Source organism: Scyliorhinus torazame, chromosome 22 (assembly GCF_047496885.1).
Source record: "Scyliorhinus torazame isolate Kashiwa2021f chromosome 22, sScyTor2.1, whole genome shotgun sequence".
NCBI classification, from domain to species: Eukaryota; Metazoa; Chordata; class Chondrichthyes; order Carcharhiniformes; family Scyliorhinidae; genus Scyliorhinus; species Scyliorhinus torazame.
The window spans coordinates 72,933,861-72,946,016 of NC_092728.1; the positions used below are offsets into that span (position 1 = coordinate 72,933,861).

Consider the following 12,156-nt stretch of genomic DNA (forward strand, 5'->3'; position numbering starts at 1 on the left):
CCAGGTAATCATATTTAAATGAGTGATTAGGCTCATCTAAATATGCACGGCTTGTCTGAAGCCGCATGCTTCCAGCTCCAGGGAGTCACTGGCGATGCCTCACCCAGGCGCCAATTAATGCTGGTCTCCACAAGTGACTAGTTATGAAGGCCACACCGAGAGGTTTGGAGGCCATTGGAATCCCCCGGATGGGTGGAGACAGGCCATTGAGGTGCCCGTCCCCAACTGGGTTGGCACTGCCAGGGTGCTAGGGACAGTGCCAGGATGCCAATGTGCCGGTAGGCACTGCTGAGGGGCAGGGCCTGAGTGGGGCCATGCCTATGAAAAGGTGGATACTGGGGTATGAAGAGTGGGGGGGGAGGGGGGGGTGAACGGGGTTATGAAGGGGTGTCATGAAGGTTGGGGAGTTGAAGGGGGTGTTCTGAAATGGGGGCCCTAGAGTTGGGGGGGCCCATAATGGGGCATACCCACTTGGGAATGGAGGAGGGGGGGGCGATGCCCCGATGCCAACAAGGATGGATGAGTGTGGGGCCGGGTCAGTCACCCTCATGCTTGGCTGATGGGAGGGAACTCATGATAACATCTAGTGTTGGATGGAAGGTTGCCCCTCGGGAGTCAAGGGTTGGGGTGTTGCTCATGTCTGCAGGTCGCATTGTCCGTGGGTGGGATGTGTGGGAGACCCTCAAGCTCACTTTAAGATCGGGAAACCCTTTCAAAATGGTGCCTGATCTCTGAGGAGCTGTCTGGCCGCGGGTTCGCCACTGCAGAAACGATTCTGGTCATTGGAGACCCCTGGGTGGTCAGGGCCAGGGCTGGGTAGTACCCTGGTAATACCCTAGCACCGAAACTGCCACTGCCAGCCTTGCACCCTTGCTGTGCCAAAAGATCACCTTGACTGCCAAGGAACTGGCCTCGGGGGGGCTTACCAGGTAGATGGGGAGTGATGGGGGGCTGCCAAGGGCCCCAATGTTGGAAGGGTGATGGGGGGGGTGTCAAAAACAGGGGGACCTGAAAGGGGGGGGGAATGATTCGGGCATCCAGCCAAGCTTGCCAGCTGCCAGAAATATCTCTCTGTGGCCTCAGTGGACAGAAAATCCCCGAGGCCAAAAAAAAAGCAAAGTGTTATTGAATAACTCCAGTCCACCGAAACGTGCCTTTAGTCATTTTATAGGTGAATTGCACCCAATGGGCGATATGAGGGCACAGTGGTTAGCACTGCTGCCTCACAGCGGCAGGCATTCTGGTTCAATTCCAACCTCGGGTTACTCTATGGAGTTTGTACTTTCTCCCCGTGTCTGCATGGGTTTCCTCCCACAGTCCAAAGGTGTGCAGGTTAGGTGGACTGGCCAACCTAAATTGCCCCTTATTATCCAAAAGGTTCTGTGGGGTTACTGGGTTACGGGCTCTTTCAGAGGGCCGATTGCCTCCTTCTGGGCTGTCGGAAATCTACGATAGTTTCCCCTTAAATGCATCAGTGAAGGAGAGTAGGGTATCATTAATGTATATAAGTATAGAAGACTATGCTATGGGTGCAATTTTCCCACTGCATTGCAACCGGCGCTGATATCAGTGCCGGTAACCGGGCTAATCATGGGAGAGGCCCAAACTGGGTGCTATAACGCCTGCCAGTCACCCTACCTGCAGCACACAGCGCAATAGGGGCTGGTTTAGCACAGGGCTAAATAGCTGGCTTTTAAAGCAGACCAAGGCAGCCAGCAACGCGGGTTCAATTCCCGTACCAGCCTCCACGAACAGGCGCCGGAATGTGGCGACTAGGGGCTTTTCACAGTAACTTCATTGAAGCCTACTTGTGACAATAAGCGATTTTCATTTCATTTCATTAATGAGCCTTTGCAGAAACTCTTGCAATTGGGGCTGCACGGTAGCACAGTGGTTAGCACTTGTTTCACAGCCCCAGGGTCACAGGTTCGATTCACATCTTGGTTCACTGTCTTTGCGGATGTCTGCACGTTCTCCCTGTGTCTGCATGGGTTTCCTCCGGGTGCTCCGGTTTCCTCCCACAAGTCCCGAAAGACGTGCTTGTTAGGTGAATTGGGCATTCTGAATTCTCCCTCTGTGTACCCGAACAGGCGCCGGAATGTGGCGACGAGGGGCTTTTCACAGTAACTTAATTGTACCTCCAAACATACATTCCATGAGCTTATTTTCCAGATGGTAGGCAAACAGCAGCATAAGACCTTTGTTCAGGTGAGTCAAATTTTTAGGAAACTGCCATGGCATGTACATCCATAGGAACTTAGCATATTTCATTTGTTCCAAGGTGAAGGAGAAGGCTGGTTGCCCAAAGGAAAGGAAATATGGAAAATCTGCCAAAGAGGTGAAAGCTCCTATGGCCTTCTTACATGGCAGTAGAAAGATAGGTAGTCTTAGTAAGTGATTATAGCCACAAAAGAGGACTTGTTTCTATGTTCAGTTAAATATAACCCACAGGATCTTGCTTTTAAGCCAGAATTTTATATTTTTGCAAGTGCTGCTGTTGACAAATTTGTTATTTTTTTTAAATCAGAAATCACAGAGCAGTTTGAGTTTAGAGGCATATACAGCCGAGCAAAAAAGAAAGGTGTGCCAGTGTTTGATGGAGAACATTATCAAACAGAAGAAGGAGCAACAATCAACAGAAACAATGAGCAAGGTAGGCCTCTTACAGAGGTGCAAAGAGAATTTTGCTGATACTATAAGTATATTTTTTGTAAAGAATATTTGTTTATGTTCTTAGCTTATATATTTTCCGATAATAAAAAAGGCTACGTTTTCACTTCCAACTGGGCAATTTTGCAAGACATGCAAACAACAATAAACGGAAAGGAATGCAACATATCACATTTCTTTAAAATAGAATGCTGTAACTGAAAGATTCACAATGATAAAAATATTTATCTCATCAATAATCTTATTTTGATAATTTGTTCACGCTCTGTAAAAAAAACAACTGAAGTAACTTGAATATTTTGTCTGTGTTTCCTGCTTGGGAGCCCAACTTACTTCAGAACATTTTGGCCTTAACTCAACATTTGAAAATTTAGGTGAAAAAGTACAAAATATTGTATATTGTAGGGAAACTAATATTTATTATAATTAAAATCTCAATCACACAACAAATGCAATATTGATATCAAATGGTTCTGTTCAGAAGTTAGTGTATATTCAGAGTCACGGCTTAATCTGACTGGAGCTCTCTCTGTTTCACTCCAGGGTTAGATTTGTTTGTAACTTTTTCAGTTATACTGGGTGTGATTTATCTAAATGGGTACAAATCCCCATAGCGAGTGCGTTTAGTCGCATGTTTCCCAGCGACGCAGCGGAGAGAAACACATGGTTATGAAATGCCACTCGTGTTAAATAAGGGGCCTCAGCGGGAACTCGCGGCCAAGGCCGCACATATTGTGGAGCTCCGCTCACAGGATCTCCTCAGTATAGCGAGAGATTAAATGGTGTCTCGATCTCCGAGGCCTCCGACGCAACTCCCCGCGCCCCCAGCTTGGCACCTTGGCAGTGCCATGCCATCCTGGGACATTCTCCCCAGTAAATATTCATTCCTCATTCAACATCACAAAAACAGATTATCTGTTGTTATTACATTGCTGTTTGTGAGCGTGCTGTGTGCAAAGCAGTTTGAGACGTCTGGTGGCCATGAAAAGTGCTGTCTTTTTAAAAAATGTAATTACTTTGTGTCAGTCTTCACCGTAAAGGATATTCCAGGCAAACTAGTAATAAAGTAAGGATCGGTTTATAACCCGCACAAGGCCTACGGGGACGGACCAATTACCCTCCCAGTGAGCCTCATGGAATATGAGGCAGGTTATGGGGCAGGGAGGAAAGTGGAGTTAAAATCACAGTGAAATCAGCCACAACCTTACTGAGAGGTGGAACAGGCTCGATGGGCTGAATGGCCTACTCCTGCTTCTATTTCTCAAGAATTTATCACCTTAGTGAGTTCCTCTCTTGGACTCATGTGGGCACACATGAGTCCAAACGAGAGGTGTAAAGAAACTTATTTTATTCACATTTTTATAGTAAACTATATTCACAATATACTTCGGATCGCAGCCGGGACTACACATGCTCGGCTACCATCCGGGCCGGCTTTTAGGCTAGAGTCCATTTACTCCACAGATAGGCCCAAACCCCTCATCGGAGAAGATCATGGGGGCGATTCTCCGATATGGAGGCCAAGTGTTCGCGCCGTCATGAACGCCGTCCGCATTTCACGACGGTGCGAACAGGGCCCGGGCACAACCTATTCTGGCCCCCACAGGGGGCCAGCATGGCGCTAGAGCGGTTCACACCTTACGCGGCGCCAAATGGGCGCGGCGCCAACCTGCGCATGCGCAGTTGGGGCAGCCCAATCCTGCGCATGCGCAGTTGGGCCGCGCCATCCTGTGCATGCGCGGGGAATGTCTTACGCACGCCGGCCCCTCACCAATATGACGTCGGTGTGCTGGGGCGCGCGCGGAAGGAGGTAGGCCCCGGGTGGGAGGGGGTGGAGAGGCCAGCCCATCGATCGGTGGGCCTCGATCGCGGGCTAGACCCCATCGGAGGCCATTCCGGTGAAGGAGCCCCCCCCCCTCCCCCACAGGCCGCCCCCCCCCACCAGCGTTTCCGCAGAGTTCCTGCCGGCAGCGACCAGGGGTGGACGGCGCCGGTGGGAACCTGTCATGTCGTAGCGGCTGCTCGGCCCATCCGGGCCGGAGAATCGCCACTCGCCGGTTCTCCAAGCGGCCCGGTGCGAATCGCGGGCCGCTGGTTTCCGGGGGGTGGGAGAATCGCTTGCGGGGGTCGGGGCGGCATGGTGCGATTCGCGCGGAGCCCCAGCGATTCTCCCACCTGGCGTGGGGGGGGGGGAATAGCGCCCCATATTCGGCTACAATTTTACCGAGTGGTGGAACAGGCTCGATGGACTGAATGGCCTACTCCTGCTTCTATTTCTAAAGAATTTATCACCTTCGTGAGTTCCTGTCTTTAGTCAAAGATCTGTCTAACTCAACCTTGATCATTTTCAGTGGTCCAGCCTCCACTGCTCTGTGGGGAAGAGAATTCCAAAGATTAACAACCCTCTGAAGGAAGAAATTCATCCTTATTGCTGTTGTAAATGGAATTATTCTTATTTTGAAACTGTGCCACCAATCTTTTCAGCCTTTAATAAGATCACTTATCTTTCTGCTAAATGACAATAGGCCCAATCTGCTCATATGGCAGCATAACACAAACTCATCACCCAGGAATCAGCCTTGTGAAACTTCTCTGAACTGCTTCCAACACGAGTATATCCCACCTATAGCAAGCAGAACAAAACTGTACACACTTCTCCAGATGCAGACTTCTCCAGATGCACCCTGCACAGCTGTAGCAAGACTTCTCAGCAGCTACAGGCCAATCAGCTTAACCTCAGTAGTGGGAAAGCTTTTTTGACATGATAATTCAACAATCACTTGGGCAGGTGTAGATTAATTAAGGAAAGTTTTGTTAAATGCCAATCATGTTTTATGAACTGGACTGTGTTTTGATGAGGTAACAGAGTGGGTTTATGAGGCTAATGTAGTTGATGTGGTGTGCATGCATTTCCAAAAGGTATTTCATAAAAAGTTACAGAATAAACTTGACAGCAAAATTGAAGCTCGTGGAATAAAGGGAATGATGGGAGCATAGACATGAATTTGGCCGAATGACAGGAAGAGAAAGTAGTGGTGAATGGTCGTTTTTCGGTCTGAAACAAGGTATACAGTGGGGTTCCCTAAGGGTTTGTACAAGGACTACTGCTTTCCATATTAATAATCTAGACTTGGGTTTACTGAGTTAAATTTCAAAATTTGCTGGTATTATAAATCGTGGAAATATTGTGAATTGCGAGGAGGATAGTGATAGCCCTCAAGAGGACATAGGATGTAGAGGCTGGTGGAATGGGCGGATACGAGATCAATGAAATTTAATGCAGAAAAATGTGATGAATCATTTTGGTAGGAAGAATGGGGAGAGGGAAAGTGCAGAGTTCTAATGGAGGTGCATGAACTGAAAGACTTGAGGGTATAATGCACAAGTTATTGTAGGTGGCAAGACAAGTTAGGAAGGTGAATAAAAAGGCAGGATCGTGGGCATTCCCAAGGTCTGGAGTACAAAAGCAAGGAAATTATAAGGTTCATAAAACACTGCTTCAGCCTCAACTGGAATGTTATGTCCAATTGTGGACACTGTGCTTTGGGAAGGATGTAAAGGCTTTAAAAAGGTGGCAGAATAGATTGAAGAGAATGGTTCAAGGATGAGAACCTCAGTCACAGGACAGATTGGAGAAGTTGGGATTGTTCTCCTAAGAGAAGAGAAAGTTGAGAGGAGATCTGATCAAAATAATGAGAGGTCAAACAGCATGGACAACAAAATTATTGCCACTGGTGAAAAGGTCGAGGACATCAATTTAAGGTGAATCGCAAAAAGAAAGCAGGCAACATGAGGAAATCCTTTATTAGATAGCGAGTAGTTAGGATATGAAATGCATTGCCTGAGAGGTGGAGAAGGCACATTCAATAATGGCTTTCAAAAAGAAATTAGATAAGCACCTGAAGATAAAATTTGCTGCAGGAAAGGGTGGCGCAGTGGAATTAGGCTGAACTGTTTTTTCAGAATACCGACACGAACGCAATGATCCAAATGGGTTCCTTCTATGCTGTAATCATTCTATGATGCTCAGGTTTCAGCATAACAAATAATATTTAGGGATTTTTAATTCCATATTAACATTCTGCATTGTTGGGTGGAAGAAAAAGAAATCCCTTGTAATTCTTCTTAAAATATTGGTAAAATAAAATTGTAACCATTTGTAATAGAATTTAGTATTAAAACTTGACTGAAAATGGCGGGCTAAAATGCCAATGTATCTTAAAGCTCCATTATTCATGGCCTTCTCAAGATGGGCTTCTAGACATGTCATATTCTAAGGGGTTACAAAAGTTATGTTCAGCTTGAAGTAATTGCTCAGCAGAATTTAGTTAAAACTATGGCTGTTTTTCATTGATGCTATTACCATCTACTAAACCTGCCAGAAAAATCATGTTTGATGTCGTAGTGTCACAGATCCTTGAATTTGAATTTCAAGTCTTGAGTTCCTAGTTCACCTCCTGCACTAATGGCTGGAGGAACCAGGAAATAGAACTGCTTCTATTTGCAGGGGGTGCAAATAACGGGAAACCTGTTGACAGCGGCCTGGCCAGACGATCCCGCCTCCAACCAATGGTGGGCTGCCCCTGCTGCCATGGAAAACACCGTGGGGGTGCGTGGAAAATCCAGCCCCATATTTTCTGAACTTAAAGTTATCTGAGTCTTTATTTTTAGGGTACCCAATTCATTTTTTCCAATTAAGGGGCAATTTAGCGTGGCTAATCCACCTACCCTGCGCATCTTTTGGGTTGTGGGGCGAAACTCACGCAAGCACAGGGAGAATGTGCAAACTCCACATGGACAGTAACCCAGAGCTGGGATCGAACTTCGGACCTCGGCGCCCTGAGGCAGCAGTGTTAACCACTGAATCTTCCTCTTTAACTCACCCCACCCGCTACACAACAATACAGACAAACGGAGGGGAAAGAGGAGTGTAAAAAATAATGCTAAAAGTAAAAAGATAAAAGTCTCTGTTTCGATGGATGTCTTCCAGTTAGATGTTTGTTCAGTCGAGGCCTCCAGTTGGATGTCTTTGTTTTCCAAGTCTGCAATGGTTTTCACTGTAGACTCATCAGGGTCTCGAGACTTCTCTGCAGATTCAGAAATTGCAGGCAGGATACATTGTGGAGAGAGAGAGAACAACACACAACCTCTCCTCTCAGCATCCAGGAGCTTCCTCATCCATTCACTGAAAAGGCCCCACCTGGCAGGACCCAATCGCTGTCTGTTGCTGGGCAGAATGAAATCCCTGGCCAATCCATTGGCCACCAGCCAACAAATCAAATTGTTCCCTCCAATCTCTCGGGTGCCATAAATTCTGAGTTCTTCTGTTAAAATCTAAATCTTCATAGACTGTGTACTATTTTGCAACTTTTGAGTTCCTGACTTCATGCTTGACTGAAAGGTATATCTCCATTAAAGATCCATGGACCAAAATAATACGGACAAAGTAAAGTAAATAGGAGGTAAAGGCCTTTAACAGGAAAGCCCTTACATAGGCTAATTTAGGCTCTTTGGTTGCCGCTTGTCAAAAACCTTTGGAAAAATTACAAACTTAAATGAGAACCAAAGAATACGATCAATCATTCATTCCTACACAAATAAATCCCAGGTTCGATTCCTGCTTGGGTCACTGTCTGTGCGGAGTCTGCACATTCTCCCCATGTCTGCATGGGTTTCCGCCGGGTGCTCCGGTTTCCTCCCACAGATGAATAGGTGAGGTGAATTGGCCATTCTAAATTGCCCTTAGTGTCCGAAAATGGTTAGGTGGGGTTACTGGGTTATGGGGATAGGGGGAGGTGTGATCTTAGGTGGGATGCTCTTTCCAAGGGCCAAAGCAGACTCGATGGGCCAAATGGCCTCCTTCTGCACTGTAAGTTCTATGATTCCATAAATAATAGAACATTATTCAGGAAGAATATGAAGTGGGTCAAGGTTGTTTTGGTACTATTAGCTGACATATGAAATAAATCTCTAACATGTCTGAAGTAGGATAAATATATAAAGACATAAATCCGTACACCGAAGAAACAATTAAAAGGAATAAATATCTGATGTGAAAATATGATTTCATAGATATGAAATAATTATTTAATTCTGTTTCGTCTGAGCTTGTTTCCTTTATTTTAATGCTTTATTTTCTGCTCCATATAGTTTAGCATTTTTGAAAGCCACTTTTCATTTGACCTTAACTATTCCATAAATACGTTGATGTCTCAATCGGACAAAAAGACGACCATAGGTATTTACATTTTAAATTGCACCATTAGGGTATTTTAAACTTTTACTTCCTCAAAGATTTGTTTTTGTTGATATTATTAAGGAAGCATAATATGTGTAAAAAATAAAATGGAGTCATACAGAGGGTAATATTATGTAAATATGTATCATTAAGACTACTAAGCACTTCCAATTTCAAACTGGTATTTTCCCTTAGGTTTTTATCAGCAACACACTGTTCTGATTGATCACCTTGCAGTATACATTTGTTTTCTTTGCAATCAATTTTGTTCCAATTATTTGAATTCTGCAGCCAAAACCTATCAATCAGCATCATAATGATTTTTATTTACTGACTTATTGAGTAAAATTACTTACCACGCTCCATTTTCAATAATTCCTTGAAATTAAAGGTTCATTTTTACTGTTATCTATAAGGATTACTAAGGATCCCTAATGTAGAAAACCTCAATCTACTATATCTGTATCTATCATTGCCAGAAGATGGTAGATGATAAGTGCAATGCTGGAGTCAGAAGGATAGAGATAGCCAGAAGTAATTTTGTGAAGATGAAGGATGTGTCAAGAAAATTCAAGCTGAAAAATGGAAAAAGCTCCTCAGATGCTACATTTTATCCACTTACGCCTCAGCTACCTGGACAATGAGTAAAGATACATTGAAGAAAATAGAGATTTGAGATGTGGATGTTGAGGCGTATCCGTAAGACAAATGAAGAGATATTTGAAATAGCAAGAGCAAAGGAAATTCTAAAAAGTGACATCCAAAAAAGAAAGTGTCAGTATTTTGACGATTTGATCAGAGCTGAAAAGCTCTTCAAGAGAGCAAAGTTGGGGGAGGGGGCAGCAGAAAGTGGAGTCAACCTAGGCATTGTTAGAGGACGGATATCACAGAGTGGTTGTAGACGAGCTATGGTGGATGTGTGAGGCTGGCGCAAGACAGGTGATTTAATTTGATTTGATTTGATTTATTATTGTCACATGTATTGGTATAGAGTGAAAAGTATTGTTTCTTGCATGCTGTACCAGCAGTGCATACCGTACATAGGGAAGGAAGGAGAGACTGCAGAATATAATGTGACAGTTATAGCAAGGTGTAGAGAAAAGATCAACTTAATACGGGGTAGGTCCATTCAAAAGTCTGATGGCAGTAGGGAAGAAGCTGTTCTTGAGTCGGTTGGTATGTGACCTCAAACTTTGGTATTTTTTCCTGACGGAAGAAGGTGGAAGAGAGTATGTCCGGGGTGCGTGGGGTCCTCAATTATGCTGGCTGCCTTTCCGAGGCAGCGGGAATTGTAGACAGAGTCGATGGATGGGAGGCTGGTTTGCGTGATGGACGGGCTACATTCACAACCTTTTGTAATTTCCTGCGGTCTTGGGCAGAGCAGGCTCCATACCAATCTGTGATACAACCAGAAAGAATGCTTTCTATGATGCATCTGTCGAAGTTGGTGAATGTCGTAGGTGACATGCCAAATGTCCTTAGTCTTCTGAGAAAGTAGAATCGTTGGCGGGCTTTCTTAACTGTAGTGTCGGCATGGGGGGACCAGGACAGATTGTTGGTGATCTGGACACCTAAAAACTTGAAGCTCTCGACCCTTTCTACTTCGTTCCCATTGATGTAGGCAGGGGCATGTTCTCCACTACGCTTCCTGAAGTCGATGACAATCTCCTTCGTTTTGTTGACATTGAGGGAGAGATTATTGTCGTCGCACCAGTTCACCAGATTCTCTATCTCATTCCTGTACTCTGTCTCTTCATTGTTTAAAATCCGACCCACTACTGTGGTGTCATCAGCAAATTTGAAAATCGAGTTGGAGGGGAATTTGGCCACACAGTCATTGGTGTATAAGGAGTACAGTAGGGGGCTGAGGACGCAGCCTTGTGGGGCACCAGTGTTGAGGATGATCGTGGAGGAGATGTTGTTGCCTATCCTTACTGATTGTGGCCTGTGGGTTAGAAAGTTCAGGATCCAATCGCAGAGGGAGGAGTCGAGGCCAAGGCCACGGAGTTTGGCGATGAATTCCGTCGGAATGATGGTGTTGATGGCTGAGCTGTAGTCGATAAATAGGAGTCTGACATAGGTGCCTGTGTTACCTAGGTGTTCCAGGGTAGAGTGCAGAGCCATGGAGATGATCTCTGCTGTAGACCTATTGCAGTGGTAGGCGAACTGTAGTGGATCAAGGCAATCCGGGAGGCTGGAGTTGATTCGTGCCATGACTAACCTTTCGAAGCACTTCATGATGATGGATGTCAGAGCCACTGGACAATAGTCATTAAGGCACGCTGTTTGGTTTTTTTTAGGTATAGGGATGATGGTCGTCTTCATGAAGCAGATAGGGACCTCAGATTGTTGTAAAGAGAGATTGTTGAAGATGTCCACGAATACCCCCGCCAGCTGATCCGCGCAAGACCTGAGTACCTGTCCGGCTACCCCATCCGGGCCACTGGCTTTCCGTGGGTTGACCTTCGAGAAGCCTGCTCTGATGTCTGCAATGGTGATCTCAGATACAAGTTCATCTGCGGCTTCTGGGGTGGAGGGCTTGCTCTCGCTGACCTCTTGCTCAAAGCGTGCATAGAATGCGTTGAGCTCATAAGGGAGGGGTGCAATGGAGCCGGTGATTTTACATGCCTTCATCTTGTAGCCCATTATGTCTTGCAGACCTTGCCATAGTCGGCGAGGGTCCGTGTGGCTAGCCTGGGACTCGAGATTGGTCCGGTACTGTCTTTTGGCATCTTTAATGGATCTCCTTAGATCTTATCTTGCTTTCTTGTAGAGGTCAGGGTCGCCTGACTTAAACGCCTCAGACCTAGACTTCAGCAAGCAGTGGATATCCCTGTTCATCCAGGGTTTCCGGTTGGGAGAACAGCCGCTCTCCTGTTGTTAGGAGTAGATACAACTAGCAACAGCAGCAATTGCCACTCCCAAGAATATCTTGTGGTCCAGATGTATATACTTAACAACCTTCAAGTGAGATGAGAGAGTAGAATACAGTAATTGTTTATTTGCATTGATGTGTATCTATAGTAGACTCTCAGCAAAACCAATTGCCGCATATCCTTATGTATAACTGGCAAATGTATAGCAAATTCTGAAGTTAAAGTAGGGAAGCTGTCTTATACACAACTATAAAATCTAAGGATTGCAAATGGGGAGTACTTTGTGCTTTCTGTCAGTTATGGTTTCTTTGAAACCAAAGAAAGCATGAAAGAAGATTAGATGATTTTTAAACCGTGTTTCCAATTCTGCTC

At 45.4% G+C, this 12,156-nt stretch overlaps 1 protein-coding gene across 4 annotated transcripts in view; it reads left to right on the plus strand.

Annotated features, from left to right (window-relative positions):
- The window catches only part of LOC140399129 (regulator of G-protein signaling 3-like), a 369,904-nt gene that overhangs the window by 231,422 nt on the left and 126,326 nt on the right, over positions 1 to 12,156 (plus strand). For all 4 annotated transcript variants that reach the window (XM_072488325.1, XM_072488326.1, XM_072488327.1 and 1 more), the window contains one exon: positions 2,528 to 2,653. In XM_072488325.1, the coding sequence (XP_072344426.1) occupies positions 2,528 to 2,653 (126 nt within the window). The remainder of the gene's footprint in view (positions 1 to 2,527; positions 2,654 to 12,156) is intronic.